The sequence below is a fragment of the Aspergillus tubingensis genome (genome assembly GCF_013340325.1).
Source record: "Aspergillus tubingensis WU-2223L DNA, scaffold_8, whole genome shotgun sequence".
Lineage (NCBI taxonomy): Eukaryota > Fungi > Ascomycota > Eurotiomycetes > Eurotiales > Aspergillaceae > Aspergillus > Aspergillus tubingensis.
The window spans coordinates 5,285,607-5,309,216 of NW_023336282.1; the positions used below are offsets into that span (position 1 = coordinate 5,285,607).

The 23,610-nt window shown below is 53.9% G+C and overlaps 9 protein-coding genes across 9 annotated transcripts; 4 read left to right on the forward strand and 5 right to left on the reverse strand.

The window, feature by feature from the left end:
* Nucleotides 1-41: 41 nt before the first annotated feature.
* Nucleotides 42-2,268, reverse strand: AtWU_08052 (M3 family metallopeptidase; the record flags this gene model as incomplete). Its single annotated transcript, XM_035503161.1, has 4 exons — nucleotides 42-246; nucleotides 296-791; nucleotides 842-977; nucleotides 1,030-2,268. The coding sequence occupies 4 exons, from the start codon at nucleotides 2,266-2,268 to the stop codon at nucleotides 42-44; spliced, it is 2,076 nt and encodes a 691-aa protein (XP_035359054.1).
* Nucleotides 2,269-3,995: 1,727 nt separating this feature from the next.
* On the forward strand, nucleotides 3,996-5,894 carry AtWU_08053 (GMC family oxidoreductase; the record flags this gene model as incomplete). The annotated part of the gene is made up of 3 exons (XM_035503162.1): nucleotides 3,996-4,350; nucleotides 4,400-5,617; nucleotides 5,677-5,894. The coding sequence occupies 3 exons, from the start codon at nucleotides 3,996-3,998 to the stop codon at nucleotides 5,892-5,894; spliced, it is 1,791 nt and encodes a 596-aa protein (XP_035359055.1).
* A 231-nt stretch (nucleotides 5,895-6,125) lies between these two features.
* AtWU_08054 (LIP-domain-containing protein) lies at nucleotides 6,126-7,382 on the reverse strand (the record flags this gene model as incomplete). Its single annotated transcript, XM_035503163.1, has 1 exon — nucleotides 6,126-7,382. One exon carries the CDS (start codon nucleotides 7,380-7,382, stop codon nucleotides 6,126-6,128), a length of 1,257 nt encoding a protein of 418 aa, XP_035359056.1.
* Nucleotides 7,383-9,006: 1,624 nt separating this feature from the next.
* On the reverse strand, nucleotides 9,007-9,928 carry AtWU_08055 (SDR family oxidoreductase; the record flags this gene model as incomplete). Its single annotated transcript, XM_035503164.1, has 4 exons — nucleotides 9,007-9,192; nucleotides 9,250-9,406; nucleotides 9,464-9,571; nucleotides 9,627-9,928. 4 exons carry the CDS (start codon nucleotides 9,926-9,928, stop codon nucleotides 9,007-9,009), a joined length of 753 nt encoding a protein of 250 aa, XP_035359057.1.
* Nucleotides 9,929-10,763: 835 nt separating this feature from the next.
* Nucleotides 10,764-11,756, forward strand: AtWU_08056 (short-chain dehydrogenase; the record flags this gene model as incomplete). Its single annotated transcript, XM_035503165.1, has 1 exon — nucleotides 10,764-11,756. One exon carries the CDS (start codon nucleotides 10,764-10,766, stop codon nucleotides 11,754-11,756), a length of 993 nt encoding a protein of 330 aa, XP_035359058.1.
* A 211-nt stretch (nucleotides 11,757-11,967) lies between these two features.
* Nucleotides 11,968-15,264, reverse strand: AtWU_08057 (hydantoinase/oxoprolinase; the record flags this gene model as incomplete). The annotated part of the gene is made up of 6 exons (XM_035503166.1): nucleotides 11,968-12,444; nucleotides 12,493-12,696; nucleotides 12,748-12,824; nucleotides 12,881-14,743; nucleotides 14,796-14,868; nucleotides 14,932-15,264. The coding sequence occupies 6 exons, from the start codon at nucleotides 15,262-15,264 to the stop codon at nucleotides 11,968-11,970; spliced, it is 3,027 nt and encodes a 1,008-aa protein (XP_035359059.1).
* Nucleotides 15,265-15,536: 272 nt separating this feature from the next.
* Nucleotides 15,537-17,531, forward strand: AtWU_08058 (nucleobase cation symporter-1 family protein; the record flags this gene model as incomplete). The annotated part of the gene is made up of 7 exons (XM_035503167.1): nucleotides 15,537-15,666; nucleotides 15,729-15,887; nucleotides 15,954-16,037; nucleotides 16,086-16,091; nucleotides 16,147-16,803; nucleotides 16,859-17,148; nucleotides 17,214-17,531. 7 exons carry the CDS (start codon nucleotides 15,537-15,539, stop codon nucleotides 17,529-17,531), a joined length of 1,644 nt encoding a protein of 547 aa, XP_035359060.1.
* Nucleotides 17,532-18,332: 801 nt separating this feature from the next.
* Nucleotides 18,333-20,083, forward strand: AtWU_08059 (polyamine transporter; the record flags this gene model as incomplete). The annotated part of the gene is made up of 4 exons (XM_035503168.1): nucleotides 18,333-18,440; nucleotides 18,499-18,645; nucleotides 18,706-19,248; nucleotides 19,310-20,083. The coding sequence occupies 4 exons, from the start codon at nucleotides 18,333-18,335 to the stop codon at nucleotides 20,081-20,083; spliced, it is 1,572 nt and encodes a 523-aa protein (XP_035359061.1).
* Nucleotides 20,084-20,259: 176 nt separating this feature from the next.
* Nucleotides 20,260-22,616, reverse strand: AtWU_08060 (alpha-glucosidase; the record flags this gene model as incomplete). The annotated part of the gene is made up of 2 exons (XM_035503169.1): nucleotides 20,260-21,571; nucleotides 21,622-22,616. 2 exons carry the CDS (start codon nucleotides 22,614-22,616, stop codon nucleotides 20,260-20,262), a joined length of 2,307 nt encoding a protein of 768 aa, XP_035359062.1.
* Between the last annotated feature and the right edge of the window lie 994 nt (nucleotides 22,617-23,610).

Below are 23,610 nucleotides of genomic sequence, written 5' to 3' on the forward strand. Positions count from 1 at the left end.
ACGGCATAGTTAGCACCCACGGTTCGTCAAGCTACTATGAATCAACAGCCATGCTCCCCGACCCCTAGATCCGCAAGATATGCTTCCGGAGACGGAGATCGTCCCAGGAACTCCCTGAGCATCTCCAACTCGTCTCTACTACCGCCATGGGCGAGAATCATCCGTCGATAGCGGAGTCCAGCTTCCGCACTCATGGGATCGTCACGAAAGTTGGAGGTCCAAATGTCTGCTGCCAAGGTCCGTGTGCTAGTCGAGGTAAGAACAAGAAACAGACACCCATTGACACTACACTTACTAGAGGTATGAAAAGTAGTTGGCCTCTTGGCCCCACATGCAATGTTGGCTCGTGGCATATCCATGGCCCCAGTTAACTTCCTCAGGGCCCCGGAGGAGGGTCATTTCTTGTAGTAACGAATTGTATCGCTCGGCAATTCCATTGCCTTCCGAGATTTCCTGGCCGTGCTTGCCATGGATCTCCATATCGAATGCACTAAAGGCAACTTGTCGCAGGGTCAAGATACCCTGATTGACTTGTTTGACGGCAGCAAGTCCCTTGACTAGGTCCTGGGGTATCTCTCTCGGTGGTCGACTGGCATCTTTCACAGTCCCCTCAGCCAATGTTCGCTCACAATACTCCGGCAGGTACGTGTAATGGCAACTGAGCTGTTGCAAACACTCTGGTACCCAGCACCAGTATTCCAGCAGCTGACTGGGTGCCTCGACGAAGTCTCGCACAGTTCGATGGCCGGAAAATAGAGCGTACTTGGCTCTTCCCAGGAGATCATGCATTCCTATATGCCATATTAGCAAGGAGATTGTAGAGGTAATTAATGCGACCGACCGTGTCCTAGCTCATGGAACAGCGTGATGACTTCCCTGTGCTGCAGAAGCGCTGGTCGGTCGGCTGTAGCTGGCGATACATTGCACACAAGAGCCGTGGCGACGGGAGATTGACTTCCATCTTTCCTTTGAAATCCCTGCAACATCAATTAGCAACATCTTGGGCATTTTGTAACACAGTAGACCTACGGGATGGATGTTAAAGTTGGCGGCATGGTTGTATTTCCCTGCCCGAGGGTAGATATCCGTATAGAGGTAGCCTAGGAAGGATTCTGAAGACTCCTGTCTGTCGCGTACTGCGAATATCCTGACATCAGAGTGCCACACATTCCGGTCGGTCTTCTCTGTAACTTCCGTAATTGATAATCCGAATAGCCTCTCGAAGATGCCCAGCATCCGCTGAATCGTATGTTCAGCTGGGAAATACTCGGAGATCAAATCATGGCTGACAGAATACTGTTCCTGCAGCATGCGGCGGTGATAGTAGTCGAAATCCCACAGATGAAGCGGTGATTCTAGATGAGCGAATGTCCGCAAGGCTTGTAACTCACGGATCGCAAGTGGTTGCAATCTATGCTTGAGGTCCTCCAGGAGGTCTGTGACAGCGCCGGGGGATTTAACCAGCTGGTGCCGTAGTTGTTGTGCTGCGAAAGACGGGAACCCCAGCAGTCGCGCAGCTTCATGCCGCAGCCTGATAGTCTCCTGGAATATGTTGACATTTTGAGAGTAAATTGACTGACTACCCAGAAATACATCTCGCCGGGTTTGAGCCACGCTGCACTTTCCCAGAATGGTGCTGACTGTTGGCCGATCCAGACGAATACGACTCCTAGAAGGGCCTCGTTCGAGGTTCTTTAGCATGCCCTCATCGAGGCCCTTCAATTCATCTGTCGCTATCCACAGACTCCCCGGGTCGGTGGCAATGTTGTCCATGAACTGGACACGCAATTCAAGCAACCGCTTTACGATGTGCTGAAACCGATCGCGATCTGCCCCAGCCAGACGGAGGCCATTATCGACAAACATGCGATGGAATCTCGACAGGAGACGTATGGACTCGCCATCTTCATTGTCATCATTGACCTTGCTATACACGGTGTCGAGTAGATAGAATAGGCGCTCATCTTGGAACAGCGCTAGGTAAGCTTGATTAACCAGGTTCACTGCCTCTGACGATGCTTTGCGCAGATCCGGGGACGGCGCGACTGATTGAAATAGGGCAATGTACTGAATGTGATACTTGAATTCGTTATCTATGTTGCCTAGTGGACGCACTAGAGTATCAACAGTGGCATCCCCAGTTGCAACTTTGTCGATTAAATGATTGACGTCCAGCTGGACCCGGCGGATAACCTGATTGGCATGGTCTAGAATCGCCGCGGGTGTAATGTCAAAGGTGGGTAGCGGGGCACATTCCTCGATGGTCATGATGCAGAACACTGCGGCGAGTTTCATGAACTCCTTACTCCTTGAACTGACGTGGCGATACACGACAGATATAGTAAGGCATGCGGTCCAAACGGCGCGAGCAGCGAAGTGTCGAAGAGCTCCTCAAGGCAGCACATGACTGAATCCTTTACTGTACCCTTGACGGTCATATGAGCAGCAAATGGCGAGTTACAAGCCATTGTTATGGCGGACAAGGATAGCTGCATGAGCACCTATACTGTATCTAGAATTAGTGTGAAGCTAGTTGGAACCGTCTCAGGGGAAGCTCCACATATTCTTATCGGGCAAATGGAGATGGCCGACAGGCAAGCTAGGTAATTATCCGTTGTGCGCCACAACAGTGAAGCCTTGGCGTTAAGTAAGAGGCAGAGAGGAAATGAAAATATCGATCTTAGGCACGGATGCTATCGGCGTGACACAGCTCCTTGCATAGTGGGAGATCTCACACCGGACATCATGCCGTGCTACATGCCTACCTGGCTGCTGGTTACGCGGATACTGGCAGCCTATATAACCATCTCGGTGAGGAGGGGGCGCTGTAAGGGCCATTTATCTTCTCATGTCATCTGAGGTGGACGGAGGCACTCTGATGCCATCAAGGGGTACTAACAACAGGATCCGGCTGGTCTCTTTCTTCACTTGGGTGTGGATGGACCACAGCCTACAAGAGGGATATAGATGACCAGCATCGGCTCTGACTCTTCTGAAATACTTTCTGGCCGGCACCCGTGGCGATTAAAAGCAGACGGTCACCCACGGGGCCACAGAAAGCAAAACTGCTGGGACTTCTAGAACCTTTGTCAATGTAAGCTAGACGCGGAATTGCACCCGGCCAAAAGCCTCTATTAATGCCATAATAGCTGTTTTCTCTCACCGAGATTAGGCCATTCACCTCACTTCTTGCCTGTGGCGGCCATATTCTCGCCAAGCAATGCGATAGTCAGGGCCGAAGTTAAAGACAGGCTGAGAAATCACTCACCCACCCCACTTGGTGTCCTGCTTGGGATCTGATTACGCCGAAATGAATCCGATCGACAGGGAATGTGGATCCGATAACCAGATGACAAACATTTAGTCAGGCACTATGGATTCCTCACGAAACCTTCACTATCAATGATGTGACGGAAGGGAAAACGCCGTTGCGCAAATTTTGACGGCCGGGAATTGAAGCGGGAAGACCCGTTCAGTCCGAGCCCAACAATGAAACCTGACCCGTTCAGGGTCCTCATGGCCATTCCGGGAACCGGTGCGAATAATGCAACGGCGTCGCATGAATATCATTAACCCAAGTGTCAGTCCCACGAACACGGATCAGCAACGCTTCGAGTGTCATGCGTCTCCCTGCGTGGCGTCCTTGCAGATATCAGCCAGGGAGTTTCTGGCCAGCCAGGACTTGCGGCTAGGAGGTGCCTAGTGTCTGGCGATGTCTCAGGCCGATACCTGACCCGGCATGCCGATATCTGGCGGTGGATCCTGTCCGATCACGGCACGGTAAGTTTATATGGGCCCAGGATCACGAGCAATATACAGACGATCCAACGAGGTCACCGGTGCGCTCGGGAAGTGGATATCATCCTGCTGACGGAGGATTATGAAGCAACTCGATACGGGCCATTGCAGAACGGATGCAGCGTCATGAGAGGTATAAAAACCCAGTGAGCAAGGTCTTGAAGCTATCATCACCGTTCAAACATTCCGGAGCGATCATGGCCAGCAAGATGCTTCGAAGCTTGACCCTTTTGGGTGCGCTGTCAACGGCCCTTGCAGCGCCTTCTACCCGTCTCTCTGGTTCCCAGTATGATTACATCGTCGTTGGTGGAGGTACCAGCGGTCTCGTGGTTGCCAACCGCCTGTCGGAGAACCCCAATGTGTCGGTCCTCATCATCGAAGCCGGTGGTTCAGTTCTCAACAACTCCAACGTCACGGATGTCGACGGCTACGGACTGGCCTTCGGTACTGACATCGACTGGCAGTACGAGACAACCAACCAGTCCTATGCTGGCAACGCCCCCCAGGTGCTGCGTGCTGGAAAGGCGCTTTCGGGCACGAGTGCCATCAACGGTATGTCATACGTGTGCTAGAATGGAACTAAGCACTAACGTACTCACAGGAATGGCGTACACTCGGGCCGAAGACGTCCAGGTTGACGCATGGCAGACCATCGGTAACGAGGGATGGACCTGGGACAGCCTGTTCCCCTACTATCGGAAGAGTGAGAACTTGACTGTTCCCACAGCCAGCCAGCGTGCTAGAGGAGCCACCTACGACCCCAGTGCCAACGGCGAGGAGGGTCCGCTGTCCGTAGCCTGGCCCGACATTCCCGCCAATAACCTCACCAACACCCTGAATGCCACCTTCCAGGGACTCGGTGTTCCATGGACCGAGGATGTCAACGGCGGCAAGATGCGTGGCTTCAACGTCTACCCTTCCACCATCGATTACACCGCATATGTGCGTGAAGACGCCGCTCGCGCATACTATTGGCCCATTGCGTCCCGTCCTAACCTGCACCTGATGCTTGATACTTTCGTCAACCGTCTTGTCTGGAAGAATGGAGGATCCCAGGGTAATGCTACTGCTGCTGGTGTCGAGATTACCTCTTCCAATGGCACCATCAGTGTCATCGGAGCAAGCCAGGAGGTCATCATTTCTGCCGGTTCATTGAAGTCGCCTGGTATCCTGGAACTCTCCGGTATCGGTAACCGGGATATCCTGGAGAGGTACAACATCTCTGTCCGTGTCGATCTTCCCACCGTCGGTGAGAACCTTCAGGACCAGACCAACGCGGGGCTAGGTGCTTCCACCACCCCTGGTCTGACGGGCACCAAGACCGTGGTTTATCCCAACATCTATGATGTTCTTGGCAATGACACCCTGTCGGTCGCACAATCCGTCCGCCGCCAGCTCAAGCAATGGGCCAACGAAACCGCCCAGGTGAGCAGTGGCACCATGAAGGCTGAGGATCTGGAAGCTCTCTTCCAGCTGCAGTATGACCTGATCTTCAAGGATAAGATCACGATCGCAGAGATCTTGTACTACCCCGGTAGCACCAGCAGTATTAGCGCCCAGTACTGGGCCCTGATGCCCTTTGCCCGTGGCTATGTCCACATTGGATCCGCCGATCCTACTGCCAAGCCGATCATCAACCCCAACTACTACAAGTTCGATTGGGATCTTACCAGTCAGATTGCGGTGGCCAAGTACGTCCGCAAGACCTTCCAGGCTGCTCCCTTGGCCAACATTGTCACCGAGGAGACCAACCCTGGCTTCGAGGCCGTGGCTGCCAACGGCTCCGAGGAGGACTGGAAGGCGTGGCTGCTCACACAATGTAAGTCTCCACCACTATTCTCCGAGTAATCATGTATGCATGCTAATGGTTGTTCACAGACCGCTCGAACTTCCACCCGGTCGGCACTGCCGCCATGATGCCCAAGGACAAGGGCGGCGTGGTCAACGACCGCTTGACGGTGTACGGCACCAGCAATGTCCGCGTGGTGGATGCATCCGTCCTTCCCTTCCAGGTGTGCGGCCACCTGGTCAGTACCTTGTACGCGGTGGCCGAGCGGGCCTCCGATTTGATAAAGGCCGACTCTGGTCTCTTCTAAGCAGATGTGTCAGTAGTTGATACTTGAATGGTGTATTGTATAACATAGCAGGAACATAGATCATAACATAGACAATTACTTCTTCATCATTACCACATCCACACTATGTACATAACATAATCATTCGTACCAAGTTCATGAAGCCACATTCATTAGCCCATTTCTGTACAATAGAGCCGGCTGTCCATACACAGCCGTCTTCAATATTATTCACATTACACCAGTCACCCTTTAGTAAACAGAGGAAGTCGTGTTCAAAGTGACATTGCGGATCGTGCACCCCTCGGTCTTGTACTGCTGCGCATACGTTCCCTCGAAAATGCTGGTCAACCAGTTCCACGCCCGAGCGTTGCCATTCACCTGCTCTGCGGAGTGTCCACCGATGGTGTTCCGCTCATACAAAATGTTCAATCCTAGTCCACAGTACCGCTTGATCACGCGATCCGTGTCCTGGATGGGACTGACCTCGTCGTGAATGGCTTTGTAGGCGAGCACCGGCATCTGCGGGAACCCATGGTAGCCCATGTATCCGTCCTGGTTCAGTGCCTTCTGCACCACTTGCGCCTGGAATGTGGCAGATCCGTTGACGAAGTAATCGAAGATGTTCTGGAAGGCATAGAAGACCTCTGCCTCGGACAAGGTCAGGTCCTTGGCGGCCAGGAATCCCGTGCGGTTGTAAGGACCCGTCGTCTTCAGCTGGCTGAGGATGAACTCGTATGTCTCAGGGTGCTGGCTTGACAGACCCAGCGCGGCGGCGGGGATGAGTCCTGCGCTGATGGTCGAGGTCACCGTGTCCATGACGCTGGTAACGTTGGGAGTGAGTCCACCCACGGCCAGACCGGCAATGTTCAACTCCGGAGCGTATTGCATCTGCAATTCGGCGGCCCATTCGCTGGCCAAGGCACCGCCAGAGTATCCCCAAAGAGCGTACTTGGCATCCTCGTTTAGGCCGAATCCGGAGGCGAGCACGCTGCGGACCGAGTCGAGGGTGGCATGGCCGGACTGCACACCGGCAGTGAAAGAGGCATTGGGTCCCTCGTAATCGGGAACGTTGACGAACCAGCCCTGCTGCAAGGCGAGGATAATATCAGATGGCGGGCTAGAGTACATGGCGTAGCTGGGACTCGCGTTGACGTCGAACGAATCGTACGCGATCTGGTAGGAGAGCAGAACGCTTTGGTTGATGGCGGCGGAGGCGGCCTCGGTGGGCACCAGCAGGGTAGTCACAGCCCACGAAGGCTTGTATTGACTGTCTGTAGTGCGATAGAGGATGTTGTAAGCCGCCGAGGCATTGCCCACCACCACGGTCAAGTTGCCGGGCGCGGGCCGCACGCGCAGGATGGCACCGGGATCTGCCTCCTCGAAGCCCTCGGGCGCGCTGTACCAGGGATCCTGGCTGGGCGGGATGGGAGAGGAGCCTGGCGTGGGCAGCGCCGTTGCGCCATGGAACAGGCTCGCGGCCAGAAGCAGCACCGAGGGGATGTACATGGCGGGAAGGAAGATCAACGGGGGTGCGAGGTGAGAGGGATGGAGAGGGAAGGTTTGGGAAAATCGGGCAGATCAGCTTTGTATTAATAATTTCTACCATAACCAAGCTCTGCTTCCTCTGTGTTTTGCCAGGATCCGGATCGAAGGATCCGTGGCTTCGATGGAGAGGGCGAACCCGCCAGTAGGAAACGAGCGGATGAAAGTCAAACCCCGGGCTTGATTCATGCAACAACATCCCGCCTGCACCTCTCCTCCAGTGACCGTTGGGCATCACGCCCGAGCGGGGATGGACTATACCGGCTTCAGCAAAGCATCCGGGGCGGGTCTCGCGTGCGATGACGGCACTGGTGGAGCCGGCAGAACAAGAGCTGACCCAGAAGTTGCGGATCACTCGGATGTGCTGGTTGCTGGTTGCTGGTGCCTGGAATGAGTTCCCACCGAACGAACGAGTTTGATGGTCGTCGATTGGGATAAAACTGCCGCAGGAGACCAAAGGAGGGAAGTTTATTCCGGGGAAGCTTTTTGCCTAGGGCTTGGCTGAGGAGGGGAGTGATGAAGCTGCTGCAGGAACTAGTTCAACCAAGCTAGCAAGGGTGGCATGAGGAGAAACTGCAGTGTTCACATGCTATCCATGAATGCAATGTAGAGGTCCAATAGAATACTAACCAGCAGGCGGGCTTTGACCTTAGTCGAAGAGGAGTAGATGGGCCACATCCATACAGTAACCCGTAGGACAAGAGCTGGTTTGCGGCGAAAGCTTCACCAACATAACCCTCGAGCAGTTTGTTATTGCATGACAAAAATCTCCGATGCCACTTCACACGTATGTTTTGCTCAATGCCCCACGGAGGGCTGATCGGGGATCGCCGCGATGGGCTCAGCTGGCGCAGCGACCGATTGAGTCTTCAATTCAATTCATTACCGATGGCCAGTCAGACCGACCAGAAACTGTTTAAATGCAATATATGCACTAGAATACTCTCCGAAAATAGTGATCCACAAACATGGACACCGACGCGCAGTTTAGGTGAAGCATGGGTTGAGTTGCACTGATTGTTATTGTGCTGACAGATAGGAGCTGATGGATCAGCCTCGCGGATTACCTTTTCGGGGACTCAACGTGGCGCTCTCCCCCCACGACCCTAATCTACTTTGACTCTCTCTGCTTATTTCCCCGCTCGATATGTTGCATCGCTAGTGTGTTCTTCTCTTCCATCACATGTACTTTACTGACAGGACCTCGGCAGCTCGAGTCTCTTTCACCGATTGTTTGCCAACTTGATTGGTGCAATGGTCACCAAACAGCGATACAGCTCACTGATGCCCTGCTGCAGTGAACGATGTTGATTGTTCTGCCACCAAGACATTTTTCTGAGGCTGCAGTCCAACGCTTAGAATGGAAACACAGCCCTTGATTACGATCGGCCAGACCAGAGCTGAGGGCTTCGGCGACCTACTTCTCTTTCAGCCGGTCAGTACAGCAAAGTAGGACGCATGGCATCGTAGTCCCTCCTACTGAGTCAGTCCTGATTTTGTGTCACTGGATCTTATAATCATCTGTTGCTAACCATAAGCTATTTGAGATATACATCTCCCACTGCCGGTCATCCTCCACCTACCCGGTCTACCATGGCAGCTCCTTTCCATCATACTGGTTTAAACCAGGGTTGTTCTCCCACCCAGCAACATGAATATTCAAGAATCTTCCATTGACTTCCACACCCCGATCACGGATCATCTGCAAAACGCGCTCGACTCCAATTCCGACCGGAAGATCAGCGTGTGAATTGGCTTCGTCTGTTCTTAACCACTAACGTTGGAATCAGATAAATGATCGGACTGACTCGAAGTTTGGATTGGCACTCACCCCAGGACTCACGCAGAAGACGGTGAACCCTTCCTTCTCAAGCTCTTGAGAATATAGCACCGTCATCATGTTCAAGGCGGCCTTGGTAACCTTGTAGGAGGGGGCGGGCAGGTCCCGGTAGACGGACTGCTTTGCGATGGAGCCGACGCTGCTGGAACTGGAGGATGCGAGTCAGGATTGAACAGACCCGGTTCCTGGGTCAAGACGGTCTTACATGTTGATAATCTTCTTCATAGAGCCCTTCCGCAATAGCGGCAAGAAGTTCTGGGTTACGATATGAGGCCCCGTCACATTGACTCGGAACGTGTCTTCCAAGTCCGTCCTGCAGGGCGTTAGTTTCCATCAAAGATTGATGCGGTCCATGGGTTAAAACCAACATGTTCTTGAGCCAGCCCCAGCCCACGATGCCGGCATTGTTAATTAGTACATCCAGGCCCTTGTCTCTTAAGATGCTCTCGATGATCTGAGCAGCTTTTTGTATGGTCTCGGGGACCGCAACATCTAAGAGGACTGGCACGACTCGGCTGGGATGCCGGTCCGCTAGGTCCTGCAGGGAGGCATTGACCGATCGTGAGGTGGCAATAATGGTGCTGACCTCTGAGTGAGGCTTTTCTGATAATTGGCGCACCAATTCAAAGCCGATCCCACGAGTACTGCCGGTAACTAGGTAGGATGCCATGGTACGTATTGTACATACAGCAGGATTCGCTCAGTGCAAAAGAAGTCGCATTGGTGAGAGCCAACATTTTATATACGTCCTAGAGTTCCTCCCCTAGCCTCTCTAAATTCCTTATTCTAATGTCCTTTGCTTCTCTCCATGCTTGACTCCGCTTTCTCCGTGTACAAACCTCCCGTGCCTTTAGCCACTGGTCGGAGTTAGTGAGCTGGGGATAATTAACTCCGGAGCATAAAGTTTGCGATGTTGCACAGGTCCGCTAACCCCGAGCAGGAACCGATCTCTACCAGCATAGCAGCGATTATCCGTAGATGTCTACATCACACCCATGGGCGTCATGATAGAAAGCTGGTCTTCTTATACCTCTCGCTTTAGCGTGCATATCTTGTACCCGGTTCTGCCCGTCGATTACCGCGCGGGATCAGGCGCCTTGTCGGTTTCCCCTTTTGGGGGAAGCCGCTCGCGGAATCATCCCGGGGCGTTAACGCTAGTCATGATTTGGTTAGCTTAGGTGATCGATACCAATACCGGTTATTTTCAAAGCCAGCAACAAGAAGAAGGGCTTAATACACCTGGTCGACAATCACCGATTTGATAAATACTCTGACATATAGCTCGAGGCCCCTACATTAATGATATCTTCAGCAATTACCAGTAAGTTGGGGTCCCCACACACTGCGCGATGGATCAAAGGCTCTCTTGGCGTGAATTGCCACGGATTCAATTTGGCAACTACGCCATATAAGAAGAGTAGGTCCCGAAAACACATCTGGAGAGTCGTTAAAATCCTCCATTCCAGTGCCAGATCTACAGTGTCTAGCATATAAAAGCAGAAGTGATGAGTAGCCGATACGCAGCAGTGCACCAATCACCCAAGGGTGCAGGCGACGCGCGCCCAACTGCCCTTAAAATCATTCAGGATGAACATCTTGAAGGCCAATGGTCTGAAAAAGTCATCCTCATCACCGGCTGCTCGTCAGGTCTGGGTGTGCATACTGCGCGAGCACTACATGCTACCGGTGCTACACTTTACCTTACGGCCCGTGACCTCAACAGAGCGCAAACAGCGCTTAGTGATATGATTGACAGCCCACGCGTGCACCTCTTGTCTCTGGATCTCAATTCTCTGGCTTCAGTGCGTGCCTGCGCGGAGGAATTCAAAGCAAGGTCTCCCCGCCTTAACATTCTCATCGCCAACGCTGGAGTCATGGGCTGCCCGGAAGGACGGACGGAAGATGGTTTCGAGACGCAATTTGGGACCAACCACCTGGCGCATTTTCTCCTTTGCCATCTCCTACGTCCTGTGATGTTAGCATCTTCCTCACCTGCATTTCACTCACGGGTGGTGCTACTATCCTCCGGCTCGCATCGCTTTGGCCAAGTCAACTTTGACAATCTGACCTGGGAGGGCGAGTTCGACACCTGGATGGCCTATGCACAAAGCAAAACAGCCAACATCTGGACCGCTAATGAGATTGAGCGGCGGTATGGAGCTCATGGTCTGCACGCGGTCAGTTTGCATCCTGGGACCATTGCCACAGACCTGCTGCGTCATGTGCCGGCTGACCAAATGGCCATCTGGACTGCGGATAAGGAGTTGGAAAAATATTGGAAGAGCCCTGAGCAAGGAGCTGCCACTACAGTCTGGGCAGCAGTGAGCCCAGAGATGGAAGGGAAGGGTGGAGTGTACTTGGAGAATTGTGCTGTGGCCAATGCATGGGTTCCTGCCGCTGGTCCTTGGGGACCGGGATATGCCCAATGGACGTATAGTCCGGAGAGCGAAGCAAGGCTTTGGGATGTATCATTAAACTTATTGAAGTTGCAGGAGTAGCAATTGATTGCGCCAGTGAAACTCGTGTTCCATGTTTTCATAATTCACCGGGATCCTATTTCAAAGCAGAGGCAGCTTAATGGATACAAGTAGGAGACATTCACCCTAGCATTGCCTGAACTTTAGAGGTTTATTGTGGGCCATATATTCAACTTGAGATTGTGAATGTTTTACACGGCCTTCTCTCATATCTTCAGCCAAGTCCATCTCATTACTGCTGGTTAAACTCCGCAATGACACTGCGCGGTGCCTGATACGGACCGAGACTCGTCCATTCCATATCCAATCCAAAGCCCTGGGGTCCTCCGACACGCAGTCCTCGCTCATCTCCAGTCCACAGAGGATGCGCCGCCATGCCGATGACATTCACGCGCAGGCCATACCGCAGCTCCTGCGACCCGATTGCCTCGCCATCTTGGCCTAGAACCGAGATGAGGTCGGGTACTGTGCAGATAACCTGCTGGGCTGTGGGATTTGCGGGGTCGATGAACGCAGCATACAGAAATTCGTTTTGAAATGGAATCACCAACTGACGTGTCTCTGCCGAAACTTGGTTGTCCATATTTTCTCTCTCCTCACCGGATAACGGGGCAATTGTGCACTGGCCAACTGTGTACCCGCGACTGACATCTCGCTTCACGTCGATGATCTTGCCACTGTACAGCAGTTTGCCGGGTGTGGTTTCAAACTATGAGCATGTTAGTTGAGTATGTATTAGAATAAGGGCAGTACCTACAATGGCTTTGATGATGTCCGTCTTGGACCGGCGGGCGCGATGGATAGCGCGACCCAGATACCAGGCTTGAGACACTGTGTTCGGGATGCAGTATTTCTTGACAATGTCAAAGGTCAAGGGTACAGCAGCCACAGCAGTCGAGATACCAAGATTCACACACTGGCATCGAAGCAGTTCCTCCACTCGACGGTTGGATTCGGCTTTCTACAGATAATCAGCGGAGAAATGTGAGCTCTTTACAGGGGAGGGTCATACCAACACCACTCCAACATTACCTTTCGCGTCCGCAACCACACACGGGGTGATGGGGTGTCCATAAACATATGGCGTCCCTAGAGCACATACTCGGCATTTAGTCCAGCAGGTCATAGGGGTAATGGCTTCTTACCGTGCTCCATGGTGGGATAGGCGCGGCCCATGAGATCACCATCGAGAACCGGAATATCGTAGTAGGCGCTGGTGGGAAAGGTAGACATGCCATTTCCTCCGCCAATCTCGTCGGCAATGATTCCTTCAAAGTGTGTATGTCCAGAGAGACGGACGACATGGTCGATGGCAGTTGTGAGTTCTATCTTGGCCGGGATTCGCTCCCCCGACACACTGGGGGCGCCGTACCACGATCCAAACACGCAGACACCCGAATCGTTCATGCTATCTGGAGATACCACCCTCATACGTCCCTTTGCGTCGGGGCTTTTCAGCCAGTCAAGACATTGCAAATACTGCAGATAAGACGGGCCCCCACCGCCAGTGCCCAACACACCGGTTCCGGTCGCGATGAACTCCAAGTCGACGGCGGAAAGGTACCAGACTTGGTCCGTCACCTCCGGCACATATGTGTCAAGATTGATGGAGGCACTGGGTTTGGTGCTAATCAGGGAGGGGGAAATGCCGTTCGCCGCCGTCTCTACTTTTGATGCTTCCTTGAAGGACGAATCATCGACATCAGTTGACATCCAAGATACCAAATGCTCCTCTGCAGAATCTCCCCGAGCGGGAGTTGCAAGCTTTCCAACAGCCTTGACAACAAGCCGGACCGCTTTGTTTGTGACATATTGCAGTGGTATTTTGTCGACCTCCACAACGCTCACATCGTCCTTGTCAGCCCCGCGTTCGATGGCGGCCTGCATCGCTTGCTGCTTTGCTGCTTCCACTACGGCTCCCTCATCGCGACCCTCCAGGATCTCAATAACATCCACCTCACCAGATACTTTGGCGATGGCAGCCCCAACCGCGTTGGCAGAGTCATGGTGCGGAGGAACAATGCACTCGGCGACGCCCTCAAGTGCGTCCATGTACACGATGGAGCCACCTCCGACTAGTAAGAGGGTCACGGGCTGGTCAGAAACTTTCATCGCGTCGATAGCGCGCTCGAGGATTTTCTTTATGCCTGCGCGAGCTTTTGTAAAAACAGTGATCGGGAGGTGCTTCACCCGAGACCTCTCCCCAAGCTCAGCCTTGCCAGACGCGACAACGATATCCGTTGAGGTCATGGTATTGCCGCCAAAGACTAGGGCGTCCTGTGTCAAATGGTATCCAACCGAGTCGGGTCCAACACTCACGGTGCCTTCGGCGCCATCAATGTGGATGCGACTCCCTCCGCCCAGTCCCACTGAGAGCACCTCTGGGATAGGAAAGGCCGTACGTACTCCGCCGACTTCAACAAAGTTGGGCGCCTTGCGGGGGAATCCAGATGGCAAGAGAGCACAGACATCGGTGGTCGTTCCTCCCACATCCATAACCAAGACTTGAGTTGCAGTCCTGCTTGTGATGCTGCTACTGTTGCTACGTTGGTCCAGAGCGGCCAGATAGGCTGCCCCCGTCAGACTGTTCGTCGGACCACTGGCAAAGGTCTGGATAGGTCGCTCTGCTGCCATGGCAGCGCTCGTCAGGGTACCATCGTTTTGAGTAAGATACAACGGGCATTTGAGCTGTAAGTCCTTCATGGCGAGACAGAAAGCTTGGATGGTCTTCTTCGCCAAAGCCAGGATGGAGGCGTTGAGTATCGTCGCATTCTCACGTTCCAGCAGCCCAACACTGCCAATATCGGCAGAACACACCACGGATAAGTCAGGGCTTTGCTGTAACATCAATTTCTTGCAAGCTACCTCATTCGTGCCCCCGTGGTCAAGGGGCGAGAACACCCCAACGAGAGCGACGGTGGTGATTCCGGCCTTCTCGATCCCAGACACGGCATCCTCAATTTGTCGAGGGCAGATGGGCGCGATTTCCCGACCATCAATTTCGAGACCTTAGACGTATTTATTAGCATCGCCAATGACACTGGGATTTGTTTGAGGTACCTCCGTCGAGATAGAAAACCGGTCCTCCGATAATTTCACGGAGTCGTGGTGGAAAGTCGGAGAATGGCGGTACCTAAGCTACCATCAGCGACAGATTGTCCATGAAGAGACCAGGGCTGTTTAAGGGTCGAAATACCGCTCTAGTGTAAGGACCACACAGACGAACGACAGCGACCCTACTCAGTCGACGGGGGTCGGCCTCCACAACAGCATTGACGAAGTGAGTTGTGCCGATGGCTACACTGCGCACCTCGTGGGCGGGAATCTGCGTTTTGGAGAGGACATCGACGATGGCGGTACAGATACCAGAAGTGACATCGGCAGTGGTGGGAGTTTTGCTGGAAGCGCACACACCCCTCTGTCGATCTTGATGCAAGTCCTGTTCATGGAGGGTTGCGGCGGCCGCGTTGAGGATAGCAGCATCGGTATTGGTGCCACCCACATCCACACCGATTCGATAGAATGCCATCTTGACGGACCACTGATAGTTGATAAGGGAACCAGATAGGCTTCAAGGGCGGGACTGACCCGTCATTTGTACCTGTGGCACATGTGCCCTCATTCTCTGCAGTCGCAATCAGGCTAGAGTCCGACCCCGCTTCCTCTGATGTCGCTCATCCTTGGCTGGCGCCGGCCGAGATAAACCCTTATCACCCAAACCGGCGGGTATATCTGTCTGGATCCAGGATGTAGTTAGGCTTCATGTGTTCATCGCGTGGCGTTCAACTCAGCCAGCTCGCCATGACGCTCCTGCAGTGGCTCGAGGTCCCCCAAGAAGGAGAGACCATTCCCGACCGATGGATCAATAGTGATATCGAACCCATTCAGGCGGATCGCCGCCGCTGGGGGTTTTGGACCTTCAACAATTATTGTCAGGGGACACTCCTCCATGTTTCCTTGTGCAGGACTCGCTAACAGGAGTATTCTGCGCAGGGGTCCTCATCAGCTCCAACATCTCTGGATATATGACCGGCAGCTCGTTGATCGCCTTGGGACTGTCTTGGTGGCAAGCTATCGTCGCCATCGTGGTCGGGAATATCCTGGCGACCATTTTCATCGTTCTCAACTCGCTGCCCGGGGCCTATTATCATAGTAAGCGTTTGGCGGGGCTGACCCGCTCTGCATGTGTCGTCGGGTCTTAACTGACATCATGTTCAGTTGGATTTCCTGTTGTGAATCGGTATGTCTGGGGCATGTATGGCAGCCAGTTTGTCATCTGGAACCGTATATTTCTCTCCCTCAGTAAGTCCCACCGGTGAAAGTCAGTAATGCTCCCACTGATAGGTCTAGTTTGGTGTAAGTCATTTAGTTCACCCGTCGCAGCAGATATTAACCGCCAACCTCACGACAGATGCCTTTCAAGCATGGATCGGAGGCGAGTGTGTGTATGTTTGCCTGCAAGCCATTTGGCCCTCGCTGGAGAAGCGCATCCCCAACCACATGCCCGCCGACACCGGCATGACGACCGCCGAGTTCGTAGGATACATCATCTTCATGGTTCTTTCTCTGCCGGTAATCTATGTGCGACCGCATAAATTGCAGAAAATGTTCTACATCTCGGCTGTCATTGTTATTGTTTTCGAATTCGTACTGCTAATCTGGTCATTGGCGACCATGGGTCCCAACGGCTTCGGTGAAACGCTGTCTTCCGGATCGAATGTCTCTGGGTGGATGATCGCGTATGGAATCATCAGCACGATAGGCAGCATCTGCGCCGGTATTTTGAACCAGAACGACTACGCGCGGTTCGCACGACGACCTCAAGATGCCATTTATGGCCAGCTCTTCAGCGCGGCACTGTACGCCATCATAATCGGCGTGATTGGCATTCTCGTCACAGCGGCCACGCAGGAACGCTATGGAGAAGCCTACTGGAACCTTCCCAAGCTGCTGGGCGCCGTCATTGAGACTGGGGGGTCCCGGTCGCGCGCAGCAGGCTTCTTCGGAGGCATCGCGTTGATTATCTCGCAAATGGGGGTCAATGTCCCGGGCAACGCTTTGTCGGGAGGTAGGAAGACTTTTTGCACACGGCCCTTGTTGGAATCCGTAATTGACGAAGCTAGGGTTCGATCTGGCGGCGACCTTCCCCAGGTACATTAACATCCGTCGGGGCGCGTACCTGACGGCATTGGTCTCCATTGCAGCCAATCCATGGAGATTGGTCAATACGGCCACGGTGTTTATCACGGTCCTTAGCAGCTACTCGGTGTTCATGGCGCCGATGATCGGGCTGATGATCGCGTCGTACCTGTGCGTCCACCAGCGAAAGATCAAAGTCCCGGACCTGTTTGTGGGAGATGCACGGAGCATCTACTGGTATACATACGGGGTAAATTGGCGCGCCATTGTCGCGGTAAGTCCTTCTTCCGCTTCCAAAGGCCCTTCTTTTCCCGTTTGGTGGACTGACACGGGGGCCAGTGGATCTGTGGGACAGTCCCCTCGCTTCCCGGTTTCATTGCCTACGTCAATCCAACCATCCATGTTCCGGCCGGGCTGATGCATCTGTACTACATCTGCTTCCTCAGCGGCGCGTTGATCGCTGGCGCCGTGTTTGCGGCGCTGCATTTTGTTTTTCCCGACCGACGGGTGCGATCGTTTCTCGCATCGGCCCCTACATCTCGAATTCTGATCGAGGAATACCGGGACCAGCAGATTACGGTCGAAGCAGTGATTCATGTGAGGTCACCGAAGCTCTCGGATGATGAGGGAGAAACTGCCATCAATGAGCGAGTTTGATTTCCGCGACGTGGACGGGCAGCAAGCTGTTATTGACGCGTTCCAGTTAAGGCAATGAATGGATGAGCCCAGTTTTTCATATGATTGAATTGCAGCCTAATGGACCAAACTTCGCTACCAGATGCATCTATAATAAACACCATTGGAAGGTCCGTCAAAGGTGCTCTCCCTTTTCTTGCCCGAGTGACATGGATATATATCTATGTATGAGGTGACTACTAGCTGGTACTGCGCGGTGACTTGTAGCCATGCCGGCATTGTAAGATCAGGCCAGTAAGTGGAACTGAAGTATCAAACTGGCTGCCACGAATGTATTTTCTCTTATTGAGCACTTTAGCTATATGGTGCCATAGCATTGATTCCCTTGATGTGGTGGAAGCGACTTGCCGGTGACAAACCCAGTCCGATCGCCGACTGTCTCCACAGCGGCTGGAAATATCTTCACCCCGATGCGGCAATGGTCCAACCACCCCCCTGAGATGCAGGACATGCAGGGTCTGGTCCAGACCCAAGTTGTGGGTTGCAGATAATAATATTCCATACCAACAACAGCTGCTAAATAGTCTAGCTATCGCGATAAAATTACATTGTGCGCCAGTCAACCAATCCGAAACCGTAGCTGGACCGGAAATCCTTACCGGGCTAGGTTTAACACCGAGGATGACGCGTTCGGAAATCGATCGACAGGCGAAAATTGAAGCCGTCGAAAACCTCTTCAGGACCGTGGGGGAACGCCCTGAACCTCTTTGAACCTGTTCTCGAGATCTCCTTTCTGAATGCCATAGATCCAAGTCAGTCAAAATGAAGGAGGATGGTATTCAGACCAGCAGTGAGGGTAAACAGCCCGAGCATTCCCCGCCGGGGGTCGTGCTGGTGCCTCGACCCAGTTCCCATCCCCAGGACCCGCTCGTAAGCATCTGGCCCCAAGAACACCTTTGGCCCCGGAATGTCTGCTGATAGCTTGAAGAATTGGCCATATCGTCGGAAACAACTTATTCTGGCCACTCTCTGCCTGGCCTCCTTTTCGGGGGCTATCGCTCCCCTTTCTGGCCAGCTAAACCTGGCCCAACAGGCCAAGATCTATGGCAAAACAAGGGTCCAAGAGTCCTATGCTGTATGCCGACCAACTTCTGTCCTCATTCTGCTCCAATGTATGTCCTGACAAGCTGTATAGAACTCCGCCGCATTGGCGGGCATGGCCTTCGGGCCCTTCTTCTTTGCCCCTGTCGCCCATCGACTGGGTCGCAGCTCCGTTATCTTCTGGTGCATTCTGTGTGCCCTCGTCTGTCAGATCTGGGCGGCCGTCATGACCCGTTCGGATGATTATATCCCCTACATCATTTCGCGACTATTTGCCGGCTTTTTCGGCGCCGTTCCCACCGTCCTTGGCCCGCGTGTCATCACCGACCTGCTGTTTCTGCATCAGCGCGGTCGTGCTTTCATGGCCCTGCATATGGCCTTCTTGTTTGGCACCATCGCTGGCCCGACCTTTTCGGCCTTCATCTCGGCCAATGCCTTCTTCCCCGTCGAGTTCTGGTGGACTGTCGGCCTGTTGGGTGCCACAGCCATCCTCATCTTCCTCTTCCTCGAGGAGACGGGATATGACCGTGAGAACCCTGATCAGAATCCTGCCATCCCGACCAACTGGTTGGCCAACCGCTGGGCTACCTTCTTTTTCGGCCAGCGTTTGGTGCAACCCACCACCTGGTCGGTTACCGTGAGTGACCACCCTCAAAAGAATTAGTTATAGGCTCTCTAATGATGTTCCATTGATCTAGATGAAAATCGCCGTGGCGCCCATTCTGATCGGTATCTGTCCGGTCACAGTCATCATGGGTACCTTCACTCTGATCTCCTTCGGGTTCTACGTCGGCATGAACGCCCTGGTGCCTGTGTGGCTGCAGCGGACGCCAGAGGAAGGTGGTTACGGCTTCTCCTTGAAGCAGAACGCCGCTTTCACCTTCTGCCACTGGATCGGCATCCTTGTCGTCCAGATTGTGGGCCACTACTACAACGACCGACTACCCCTGGCGTTGGCCCGACGCTTCAACCACGGCGCCTGGAAGCCTGAGTACCGCCTGCAGGTACTCTGGATTCCCAGTCTCATCCTCAATCCCATCGGACTAGGCCTGTTCGGCGCCACTCTGCAGTATCACCTGCATTACATGGTGCTGGCACTGGCGGTGTTCATCGTGACGATCGGCTCGCTGGCCAGTGTGCCAGTGACAGTGAACTACGTCGTGGAATGCTTCACGCGCTACCCGGCTGAAGCGGGTATTGTGATCGGTGCCTACCGTATCGTCTACGGTCTGACCATCAGCTTCTACATTGACCCGTGGGTGGCTGCCGTTGACGTCGGCTGGGTGTATGGCATGATGGCTTTCTTTGCGATCTTCTCATTCTTGTTTGTCATGCTGCTGATGTGGAAGGGACATGCCATCCGCGAATGGCAGCTGGCTAGCGTGGCCAGCAGTGAGGAAGGCGTGCAGGTCGAGGATGGGATCAGTGAGAAGGGGACGGTGGAACACGATGGAGAGAAGTTGAAGGTTTGATACCCCTAGAAGTTGCTACCGGCACATCGCGTGCTGGAGTGTAATGTGTGTACTTAATTTACCCATCTATAATTCCGGGCATATTTTAAATCATCTATATCATAGTCTAATCGTCTAGTCATCTCAGACACCTAACTGGGATACTTTTAGTACACTTTAAATAGGAAGCAACACGCTCACGCACGCAGCACCGTTCCATTCTCCTTCCTCACAAAGTCCAAGAACACGTCCAGTTCCGGACTCGAGGCTCCATCCACCACAAACACCGCGGGCTTTCCAAAGGGCGCCGACACCTGCGCCGTCTGTCCTCCCCGGTAGGTCTGGCCACTCCACACATGGGTATACGTGCGGTTTGCAGAGTGACCGGGGAAGTACACCTCCACAGACTTGCGCCCCTCATCGAGCACCGGTGCCACGTATAGATCCCGTCCGAGGAAGAAGCTCTCGTAGCTGATCTGTCGGGCGCGGAGATCCTCCGGGTGGTACAGCACCGGCATACGCAGCAACGGCCATCCGCGACGCTGGCTCTCCGTGTTGAGGATGCGGCGACGGTATGGACCCAGACTGCGGAACATCCGGGCGTTGTAGGCGAAGTACGCATACGTGGTGGAGTTGCTGTAGAACTGAGCATTTACGCTAGGCACGTTGCCCTCGTGCGACCGGAACACGGCGCTTGAGACGGCACCCAATTCACCCCAGCGGCCCAGGAGCTCAGCCGATCGTGGGATGGCTCCGGAGGAGTTACTGGTGGTGGGAGGCTCGAAGACGGTCGTGTAGCCGCCAATGTCACTGTGACTGTGGGCATAGCCGGAGATACCCATCTGGCCTTGAATAGTCACCACTGACTTGATGCCGTCGTTGGGGGTCCAGAGAGTGGCTTGGTCTCCAACCCAGAACAGGTTCATGTGCCGGTTGGCGCCCATGGAGGCAGAGCGGTGGAAGGTGACCATCTCATGGAACAGAGGCATCTCAGCGGCCACGGAGCGCTGATAGGCTGCCCAGTCGCGTGGATATTGGTTGTGGTAGAAGAAGGCGCTGGTGGAAATGTTGGCCAGCGAGGTATCCGCAGTGATGGGGGTGTACTCGCCAAAGTCCCACATGCAGCCAGAAATGTTGGCACTCCAGACCTGCGTGCGGAGGACGTCGGCGAACCACGCGCGAGTTTCCTCGTTGGTGAGGTCCAGGATACCGGCGTCGATGCCCTTGCCGCTGGAGATGATCGCCGTGGAGTTTGTGGTAGTGTTCTGTACCATGTAGCGGTGCTTGCTAGCCTCCTGGAAGAGATTGCGGCGATAGCCATCCGACTTGCTGCTGACGTCGGCCAGGAAAGGGTTCACGTAGGCAAGGGTGCGTACACCGTGCTGTTCGCGTAGAGCCTGGACGAACTCGGCCCATGTGGGATACAGCGAAGTGTCGGACTCCCAGTTCCACCACAAACGCGAGATGTTCATGTTGCCATAGGGGGCTGACTGCAGATGCGTGCCTGACCTACGGTCCGTTAGTAATGATGAGCGCAGAAAAGCCAGGGGGCCACTCACCAATCTTGCAACCAGACACCGGCGACTGGGCAATCGTGTTCAAAGCCCTGCTTCACAATGCGATTGACTTTCTCCTGTCCACCCTGAATGCCCAAAAGTGCGCCGTGATCAACCCATTCCGGAAGAGCCGGCATGCGACCGGTGTACTCAGTGAGCATGGTGATGGCGTCCAGCATGTTGTCAGCCTGCATTAGATGGCCATGCACTGTGATACTATCGTAGCGCACCGTGACAGCATCCGGGCGTTGGAAGTCAAAGACAGCATAGGCTGTATCATTCTCGTCGAGGTAGAAGACGCGACCGTCAGAGCTGACGTACTGAGGAATGGCCGTGTAAGTGGTGTACTGGTCGCCGCCGCTGAAGAAACCTTGCGAGTCCTCGATGGCCGTGTATGGCTGGTCACCACGTCCGACACCCTGCTCGCGGGAGAAGATGGGGATCGACCGATTCTTCATGGAAGCGAAGGACGCCTGCGCACCGAGACCGTAAAAGTCCTCCCGCGCGTGCGATGCGAATGTGAGATAGAGACGTTCGACGGGGACACTGGCATTCGCATCCGAGTCAACAGTGGCTTCAAAGGCTACACGATCCGAAAGGGTCTTAGGAACCCAAAAGTTCATGGCATAGGCAATGTCCTCCCCACCACAGTCCAGGAGATAACCGCGCACAGCGACCTGGTTCTTCACACTGTCGCGACGAGGGATACCCGCCAGTTGGGTGATATTCTGGCCTTGGCATCGGGCCTGGGCCACGTTGGTGATGTTGAAGTTGCCGCTATCCTCAACAATCTGGTCCTTCCCGGCGCCGGCACTGAGGAAGGGCTGACCGGGGAGGGTTGAGAAGATGGTTTGGTTGTCTTGATGGATGGAGATCTGATGTTGGCTTGCCTGGTAGGACAGCTCCAGTCCACTGCCCAGGGGCCAGGTTGACCGGGCCTGCCCCAATGAGGGCAGGGCAGTCAGCATTGCCAGGGCTCCCAGATAGGTCAACGGCATCTTGGGCGAGACACTTGATCCTGTGACGATGCTACTAATGTCCCGGCTTCCAGTCCGGCTTTATAGCTAGGCTTCCCCACCGCGTCCGGATCACTAGATGTCATCATTGCCATTGCGAGCCTCCACCCGGTTGAATTGATGGGGACTATACATGAGTCGCTTGCTCGTAAAAGGCTCCCATCTAGGACAGACAAAGGTTGATGGTGGTGCAGGACTCGGCTCAGTTGCCCTGTGGGAAAGAAATGAAGGACCATGTAGAAGCAAAAGAAAACCCTACGAGCGGACATTTCCCGACTCTGGGGCAGGCAGTGGACCCTTCGGCAAAGCTGGCCGAAATGCGTGAAGGGCATTCGATCGCGTTTAGTCACGGATGGAGGCATCGGAAGCCACGAGAACCAGGATGCCGATTCTTACCCGAAAGAGTCGAGTGTCCACTATCTGGGGAATCCGGAGAGTCTCCAGACGCCAATGATGCTCGTTCAACGGCCGCCCTCTTCCCCACAGAGCCGGTTGGGGGAGTTGATCAACTCGGCTAATGAAGTCATGTTTCCTGAATTTCAAGCAGAGCTCTTCCTATTGATCTCTCTTCTGCCGACCGTGTTAGTTCTATGGACTACTCGGTACCGGCCAATCATTTTATCCCCCCATAGTGCCCTGGTCAGGCCATGGGCTCGAGCTTCTGCTGCTGCAGGATCAGCATAACGAGTCACATACTTGTCGGACGACGGTGTAAATAGTGGTCAAACAACCATACGATGTTTAGTAGTCGATGGCTGTCTCCACAACTGGAAAATTTTCATTACGCTTTTTCTGGATGGTTGCACAAGTCTCACGGCCCTTTTCCAACAACGGCAATCTACAGGAGCTGCCTATAGCCTGTGGAAATCTCCGTACCTGTTTTTGACTGCAGAGCTAACGGGGAAGGTGAGCCTCCGGGTTCCTGTGTCGTTCAGTATCATCCAGGTCACATGGCTTGAAACCAATCTATATCTGG